The sequence below is a fragment of the Procambarus clarkii genome, chromosome 10 (genome assembly GCF_040958095.1).
Source record: "Procambarus clarkii isolate CNS0578487 chromosome 10, FALCON_Pclarkii_2.0, whole genome shotgun sequence".
In the NCBI taxonomy this organism is placed as follows: Eukaryota; Metazoa; Arthropoda; class Malacostraca; order Decapoda; family Cambaridae; genus Procambarus; species Procambarus clarkii.
The window spans coordinates 52167725-52177289 of NC_091159.1; the positions used below are offsets into that span (position 1 = coordinate 52167725).

The 9565-nt window shown below is 39.3% G+C and overlaps 1 protein-coding gene across 1 annotated transcript; it reads left to right on the top strand.

Annotated features, from left to right (window-relative positions):
* Positions 1-791: 791 nt before the first annotated feature.
* On the top strand, positions 792-6251 carry LOC123751013 (uncharacterized). Its single transcript, XM_045733114.2, has 3 exons — positions 792-942; positions 3247-3457; positions 4489-6251. The coding sequence occupies exons 2-3, from the start codon at positions 3274-3276 to the stop codon at positions 4770-4772; spliced, it is 468 nt and encodes a 155-aa protein (XP_045589070.1). The 5' UTR covers positions 792-942; positions 3247-3273; the 3' UTR covers positions 4773-6251.
* The last annotated feature ends 3314 nt before the right edge of the window (positions 6252-9565 follow it).

The window sequence follows — 9565 nt, forward strand, 5'->3', positions numbered from 1 at the left end:
AGTGTTTCTCATTCCTGTTGGGTGATTGGCTGTCATATCAGCAGCTATCTGTGGAATGTTTACCTGGAATAGCCTTCGGTGTTCAAGCATACTGCGCACTGTATGCTTGAAGATATCCAAATATCCTGACATTGTTGTTAGCAGCTGGAAAAATATTGGGATGTTAACAATATCTGCGTCTCTATATTATTAACAGCTGAGTGAATACTAGGATACTTACAGGAGCTAGGGGGGCGGGGGTCTCCATCCTTCCTAGGACTCCTGAGAATACTGAATGGTATTACACATAGCCATGTCTCCATCCTGAAACAATACTGTCTTCACGTTACTCTCAGTGCCATAAGGTATCACGTTATTTCAGTGTTGTGTAGAGTTGTGACGGGAAATCTGTAGGGGTTCGGGTGAAGTAGTGTTGGTTGTAGCATGTGTAGAAGAAGTAATGGCTGTGTGAAAAGTAGAGAAGTTATTTCGGTTGTCGGGGGAAGGGAAGCTCGAGAGGTTGAGGACCTATCGAAGCTTCCGTAGGTCAACAACAGGTCTCCTTAGGATGCGAGGTGCGAAAGCTATCTACCTCCCGGGTACCTATTTACTGCCTGGTGATAAGTGGCACTAGGTGAATGGGGAAACGTGCACTACCAGATCAGTCCCGCCCTGGAATCGAGCCCAGGATCCACGATTGTGAGTCGGAAACGTTGACCCACTGTACAGCAGCAGCAGCTCGAAGTATTTTGACCGCGTAGATCACCCTGACGTTAGCTCTGCCTTAACGGTTGACTCTATATAAGGCCCCTCTGTTATTAACAGTTATCTGTGTGAAGGGTCATATCGACAGATAAGAGTGTATATCGGCTGGTATCTGATGATTGTCAGGTTTAAACCTACAGACTCCTCGTTCCTGTTTGCAGTGTCCGCCTAACACCTCACCTCTACAGCAGCACTCAGGTAAGTCTCTCTCTCTCTCTCTCTCTCTCTCTCTCTCTCTCTCTCTCTCTCTCTCTCTCTCTCTCTCTCTCTCTCTCTCTCTCTCTCTCTCTCTCTCTCTTTCTCTCTCTCTCTCTCTCTCTCTCTCTCTCTCTCTCTCTCTCTCTCTCTCTCTCTCTCTCTCTCTCTCTCTCTCTCTCTCTCTCTCTCTCTCTCTCTCTCTCTCTCTCATCCTTACACATATGAGCATTTCGAACCTTCACTTAATCCTCTCAAATGTTCTACTATTTCGAAAATATTATAACACTCCCAGTTATAGTGACTTCCTCCTTTCTTTCAGTTACAGTGATTTCATCCGCTTTTCCAATTTCAGTAATTTCCTTCTCGCTTCCCAATTTCAGTAATTTCCTCCTCGCTTCCCAATTAGTTACTTGTCTTGCCGCTCCGAAATAGTGACTTCCTCACCTTCTCCCAAATACAGTAAACTCCTCCCATTTTCCCAGTTACAGCGACTTCTTCCCATCTCGCAATTACAGTTGGGTTTTCCCCTCACAATTACGTCGACTTCTTCTCCTCTACCAATTACAATGATTTCTTCCCTTTTCCCAGTTCCTGCAACCTCCTTTCCCTCTCCCAATTACAGTCACTCAAAATCTTTCCTCACAGACCACTGTGTCACTGGCAACATCTCACCGCATACACATAAGTATATACATATATATATATATATATATATATATATATATATATATATATATATATATATATATATATATATATATATATATATATATATATATATATATATCAATTTGTGCATGTGTATACCAATACATTTTATGAGCATGTGTATATATACATTTATTGTGTTTTGGTATACAAATACAAGCTCTGAGCATGCCTATATTTATACATTTGTAGTCCATGTATATATATATATATATATATATATATATATATATATATATATATATATATATATATATATATATATATATATATATATATATATATATATATATATATATATATATATATACAGAACATACATGTACAGAACATGTTGTTTATATATATGTGTGCACTGACAGGGCTCTTCATCTCAGTCTCTCTAGATAAGATATGGCGTTTTCTCAGTACAAGACTCCAGGTGGGGGGGGGGAGCAGAGATTCACTGAAACAGTGTCACCAGTGGTCCTAAGATGTTGTTTCACTCTTTCTTTCTCTCCCTCTCTCCTTATCTCCACCCTTTACCTACCTATATCTTTCTACCCTCCTTCCCTCCATCTTACCTCACCTCCCTTTCTGTCAGGAGCAAACATCCTTCCTCCAGCCCCCCTCCTTCCTTCATTCTTTCATTCCTTCATTCCTTCCCTTCGTATTTTCCTTCGGTATCTTTCGGTCGTTCTGTTTGGATTCCTCTCACAGTCATTCTAGTTCATCCTACCTCCATCCCTCACTTTAGTCTTTATTTCGTCATTCCCTGCTTCTTTGCCTTCTTTTATCTCTCCCTCACGTCCTCCCTCCATCTCAGCATACCCCTCCCTCTCTCCCTCCATCTTGTTACTCTCTCCCTCTTGTCTAACTGCGCTTCCAATCAGTTGTTCCATCATGCTTTAGTTATTCAATATCTATCTCCCTTTTCGTTTCCTGATGCTGGTTATCCGCAGTCTCACCTACTCTCCTCTCCTTATCACTCTCCCCCCCACACACACTACCTATTGGGCATAGTTTCTTTCACCCTGATGCTCCTGTTACCTAGCAGTAAATACGTACCTGGGAGTTAGACAGCGGTTACGGTCTGCTTCCTGTGTGTGTGTGTGTGTGTGTGTGTGTGTGTGTGTGTGTGTGTGTGTGTGTGTGTGTGTGTGTGTGTGTATGTGTGTGTGTGTGTGTGTGTGTGTGTGTGTGTGTGTGTGTGTGTGTGTGTGTGTGTGTGTGTGTGTGTGTGTGTGTGTGTGTGTGTGTGTGTGTGTGTGTGTGAAAAAGTTAGTAGTAACAGTTGATTGATTGACAGTTGAGAAGTGGGTCGAAAGAGCCAAAGCTCAACCCCCGCAAGCACAATTAGGTGAGTACACAAACACACACACACAGAAACACACATACACACACACACACACACAGAAACACACACACACACACACACACACAGAAACACACACACACACACACACACACACAGAAACACACACACACACACACACACACACACACACACACACACACACACACACACACACACACACACACACACACACACACACACACACACACCTGCCTCATCACCTTCCACACTTGAAGTAACAACAGCATGTATCCTCACAGCCAGAGGGGAGACGACAGAGAGTAAAGATGGGCGGGAGACTCGCTGAGACGGTCCTGGCCTGGACGTGCGTGGTCCTGGCGGTCATCAGCTCGGCCTCCTTCATCTTCTACACCTGTAACAACTGCAGATTCAGCACGGACGCCTCCCTCATGGCGTGTGCCGACGAGTCCTGGGTCTACCTCCTGGGCCTCGTCTCGCTCCTGTTCGCAGGTCAGCATTGTGGGGATTGACTGTTGGTGATGTGTTTGGGTCCTGTGGCCGCTGGGGCTTGTCACACACTCGGCTGGTGTGATGTGACTGTTTCGTATATGTTTGACTTTCTTCTCCTCCCTCCTTGGTTATCTCTCTCTCTCTGTCTCTCTCTCTCTCTCTCTCTCTCTCTCTCTCTCTCTCTCTCTCTCTCTCTCTCTCTCTCTCTCTCTCTCTCTCTCTCTCTCTCTCTCTCTCTCTCTCTCTCTCTCTCTCTCTCTCTCTCTCTCTCACTCTCTCTTTCTCTCTCCTGTTTGCAATGACGAATGATCTGAGTGACACAATGTTAGCAGTGACTCATGTGATCTGAGTGACACAGTGTTAGCAGTGACTCACATGGAGTGACGCAATGTTAGCAGTGGCTCACATGGAGTGACGCAATGTTAGCAGTGACTCACATGGAGTGACGCAATGTTAGCAGTGACTCACATGGAGTGACGCAATGTTAGCAGTGACTCACATGGAGTGACGCAATGTTAGCAGTGACTCACATGATCTGAGTGACACAGTGTTAGCAGTGACTCACATGATCTGAGTGACGCATTGAATTTCTGGGTTTTACTTAATTATTAAAACCTTAATGGGTTTTCATAATTCTAATAAAGATTACACAGCCTAAAACTAGCATGGCGATACGTTTGCCCTTCATTTTAAATAGTATTATTCGAGCTACAGTTGGAAAGGCGGAACCAAGGAGCTAAAGCACGGTCCTGCAATAACGCTTAGGAAAGAGAAACAAAAAAGACATAGGGAATTCACTGATTCACTCGGGTGATAGGCGATTTAGATATCTAATGATCTGTCTCTGTAGTTGACATTGTATAAACTCTCTCTCTCTCTCTCTCTCTCTCTCTCTCTCTCTCTCTCTCTCTCTCTCTCTCTCTCTCTCTCTCTCTCTCTCTCTCTCTCTCTCTCTCTCTCTCTCTCTCTCTCTCTCTCTCTCGCTATCTTGTTTTCTGTATTTTGTAATCTTTTTTTTTCAATTTTTGCAGGAATTGCTGTTATCGGCCTAGCCATGGCTTTGTCGTGCTGGCCTAGCGGCCACACCAAGACCTCTCACCGTACGGGGTATCTGTCAGAGCCCACTTACATCGGTCAGCCGGATGTTGGAGTGCTCCCCACGACGGATTATAGTGGTCGTCCGGCTTCAGACCCAGGGCGATACAACGACCGGCCTGATGTAGATCCAGGGCGGCTGAACGGGTTAAATACAAATCTGGATATCGTCATTCCCAGGGTATATGTGTATAGGAATAATGGAAATGCGAGGTACTGAGATGGCTTCATACTCGTCCAAGCTGCAGGCTATCCTAACCCAGCCCCCAGGGCTTTGTTCGTCCAAGCTGTAGCCTACTCCAACCCATCCCTCAGACAATGCTCCTCCAAGCTACTACCAACCCTAAAGACATATTAATCAACTGTAACGTATCATCTATAACCCAAAGATATTTATATATATTTTCTCAAAATTTATATAAATATGAATTTAACGTATTTGTATAGTTAGGTCTAGGATTTATTTTAGGTTAGTTGTTTAGGTCCAGTTGGTAATTATTTGTATTTGTGGTACGTTATTGGGAACATTAAGAGCGAGATGTTGACGTTGGTTGTGATAGTTAGCAATATTTGCAATGGTTACACCTCGTTATGAAGCGTTGTTTTGCCACTGTGGGCGATGACATTTCTTGAAATGTCATCGATGAAAGATGAAACTAACGAAAGAACTTGAAAGATGACTAACGTAACAGATAATTGATATATGATCATTAGTATTTTTATTATTATTGCAACAAATAATTATTATTATCAGTATTCGTTTTTCTATTATTAAATGTGATTATTATTATTATTATTATTAGTTTTAGTAATATAAGTCATAGTAGATAAAGAGCTTTAACAGACAAAATATTATCTAAGCAACTAAAGCCTAATATCATCTTTGTATTTCTGTGCATAGAAAAATTTTGTAATAAGTGATATATTTATGTCACCACAGTAATAAGAACACAAGGAAAGATAACTCTGAAAAAGGCCCATTGGACCATGAGCCAATGGGCCCAGGCTCCAATGGTAATGTTACCCAGCAAGTTATATGGGGTATTTAATTAAATATTTAATATATAATGAAGTTTCTATTTTGCGATCAATAAAACCAATAAAAGATGTTTTAGAGAGTTTATATTAGTAACACAATTGTTAATTATATTACTATTAATACTGTGATCATTAGTATTAGGTAAAATTGGTGATTTATATTTAATATTGACATTACCGGTAATAATAAATGATTAATAATTCTTATTATCTGTAATAGTGTCACTATTGTCACAACATTGCATGGGTTGCCCTGCCTCGCTGCCAGTTCCGTGGTAATGTGGATACCTTGATACCTTCTATAGTATAGGAGGTATCAAGGAGTGTATATAGGGGTGCATAGAATACTCTATACACTCCTATACCATGGCAAAGGGACCGAGGGTAAGGTGTAACACCTTGTGTGGGTACCATGTTGATGGGTTCAGGACCTCGTGTGGACTCAGTTGAATCCCAGATTGCATTGCTTATAGCGTATTGTTGTCCAGTGGTTCAACCTACAGTTTAGACCTATTGTCTTATGTATGACCCTCTGTCCTGCGTGACAGTGAATACCAGCATTATCCTCACTTTAATAAGACTATTAAAATCCTCAGATTAGGCAAAATTGTAATTAATTTTGTCAATAAAGATGTTAATAATAAATAATAAGTGGTTCTAAGCATGTGTTTCGGGTTACCCAGGGTGTAGATTCGGGTCCTCCTTATGTCTCCAAGTGATTTTCTCAATAATAATATATTATTGAGAAAATAATAATAATAATAATTATTATTATTATTATTATTATTATTATTATTATTATTATTATTATAATTATCATCATTATTATTATTAATTTTATTATTATTATTATTATTATGAGAAAATCATATGGAGGAATGCGGGGATTTGAAACAGCGTTCTAGTGACTAATAGACGCTTGCTTTAACCCACTCGGCCACGATAGGACAAAAACTATTCAGCCCGCAAGTCCACTGGGAAAGTCTGGATGCCCGTGCCACAACCAGGGGCCTGATTCAGGAAGGTACTTACGAAGGTTTTTCTTCTTAGCTACGAATGTTTTCCTTCTTAGCGCCTTCCTGGCGGCTACGGCGGTATTCAGGTAGCTACACTAAGTGGAAAAACCTTTGAAAGTTCATTCCGGGATCTAAATGTGGTTTCGACCACTCGTAGCTTTACGTAAACTGGATATAACTCAATTTTTCTCTACTACATAACACTGGGATCGATTTTAAGATTTTTGAACATAAACAAAAGATGATAAAAATTGAATCTAGTGAAGAGGAGTCCTTCGTGTTAATTATATATGCATTCTCTGCTTGAAACTTAAAGTAAAAATGTCTTTTATGATAGTAGAATTAGTTTTATAATAGCAAGATATTATACCAGTAGTTATTAAGTAAATAAACACTGGTGAACATGAAATATGAGAGAAGGTGATGAGCCCTGCCTGATAGGATCATTTACTATCACCAAATGCCCCTGTTCACCTAGTAGTAAGGGTGTACCTTAGCTATACATACCCATTTCTAATTTACTTAGTTTGGTTTTATTTTGAAATTAAATCTGGGTGAGACAAAATAAAAATATGCTGCACAAATGATGTTAGGTAAGAAGGGTAAAAATGTCAAAAACTTTATTCATTAAATACTTAAAGCTATAATTATGACTATATAGACTATTAAAAAAGAGAGAGGGAAGTAGGGGTCCAAGACCTCTTCCTGTTATACAATTTGGGTGTGGATCAAGTAATTATCAAAAGAAGGCATCATGCCCAGAAGGCTATGTAGCAGTAAGGCAGTGAGGTGAGGCAGCTACTTATTTGAGAAATGCTTATTTTATTTACCTTATAAGCTGAGGCAACTTATTTTATTTGAGGAATACTCAGCTGATTCCTCTACATTTAGCATGGAACAAATTTGTGTCCAAGACCTCTTCCTGTTACACAATTTAGTTTGGTGTAACCAAACTAGAAGTGCTCTACAAATCAAGGGACCCAGAATGTGGAATGACCTCCCGAATCATGTCAAAGGCTGTACCTCTCTCAACCAGTTTAAGAGTTAAACCAAGTACTGCCTAATTAACTCCATGTAACCTAACTTACCCCTTAAATGTCAACCCATGTCTTGCTATTTTTTAAACAACGCTGTTCACCAACATGTGCAATTGCTGATTTATGCTATGTTAACCTCCCTTTTTGTATTTTTTTATTCCTTCTTTCAACACAATTTATACCTAATCCCGATTACTATTAAGTTTTAGTCTAAGTGTTTTTTCCCCCCACACCTTGCCCGAAATGCTATGAGTATTAGTGGCTTTAGGTATTGTATGTACTAGCTCTGCCTATAAATCCAACATTATGTTTGTAAATCAACTGTATGTACTTTTCCTGAATAAAATTTATTTATTATTTATTTTTTAATCAGTAAGTATTAAAAGAAGGCACCAAGCTGGGAAGGCTATGTAGCACCATTGTGTGTAACAATAAACCATTTTTTTTTTCAACAAATAATGCAGCTGTATGGTAAAACAAATCCTGTCAGCTGTAAAAATATTGATGCAGTTATTAAAATAAAAAATATAATGAAAGAAATATTACTGGTTTATTTTTATCCTATCTTTTTGTACTGTACAGTATATCCAAGGAAGTGAAAAATTGAGACATAATGCACAATTTAATGAATGATTAGCATGGATTAGCAGTTCAAAAGAAATATGACTATTACATATCAACATGAGATCTTAATGATCCATGGTCAACATGATTTAATAAGGATAATACAGTACTGTATTTGTAATAATACAAACTATAATTTAAAATCTTTATTACTGATGATTTTTATTAAGAAGATTAGGTATACACAGCAATGTGCTGCTACCCCATTCTATATGGAATATTACACAGTGTAGATAAAAAACTAGCTATAAGTTTATCTAATACTCCCATCTCACAGGATGGTTAGACATACATGGAATCAATTTAGAAAATACCAGCCTCAATACAAAAAACAAATCAACTCTGACTAAACAACTCTTCGCGATTTTCACAAGAGGTAAGCATTGAATCATGGAAACATTATATTATAATTACTCTTACCAGTTTCTACAAGACTCCTCTCAAACAATGTATTTTTTAACATGTTTAGGTATACACAGCAATGTGCTGCTTCCCTATTCTGTATAAAGGACCACACAGTGTAGATCAAAAACCAGTTACAAGCTCATCCAACATCCTCACCTCACAGGATGGCCAGTCATACATGGAATTAGGAGAGAACAAAATACTTAATGCTGATCTATTAGCCTCCACTGGCAAAATCTGGGTGCAGCACAAGAATATCTTCCAATATTCCTGAGTGTATGAAGTAATTACAGAGCTCAAAATACCTCATACCATTTGGTATGAAGTCACTGATAACAGGATAATCACATATATAGTGTTGGAGAGTATGTTCTCTCAAGTAGGACTGAAAACAAATGTTTTTTTTTTCCACCAAGAGGGTTATAAACCCATGGAACCGCCTACCCGCTGAAGCCGTAAATGCCAAATTCCAGCTGAAAAATATCATTAAGACAATTCGCGGGCCCTTTAACAAGCCGCCGGCTTTCTGTCCTCGTCGAGGCCACTAGATAGTTAGTGGCCCTTGGGTAAATTCTGTAAATATATACAATAATTGTCAGCGCATCTTCCGAGCAACAAGGACAGCTACACAGTATCTCTTAGAATTACGTAGGTAAACAACAAATGTAACATATTTGTTTACTACAATGTCCGTGCTGCCTGTAGAAATTGAAAAAAAAAGTTTTACTTCGAAATATACTAATTTTATAAGAAAATTCGACGTAAATAGGAGGCAGTAGAGCTCCGATAAGCCAGCGCTAAATCTTCAATATGAAGAATGTTGCTGCTCTCTGATTGGCCAAACGAAACACAGTAGAAACACAAACTCTATCGGCACAAAGGTGAACCAACAA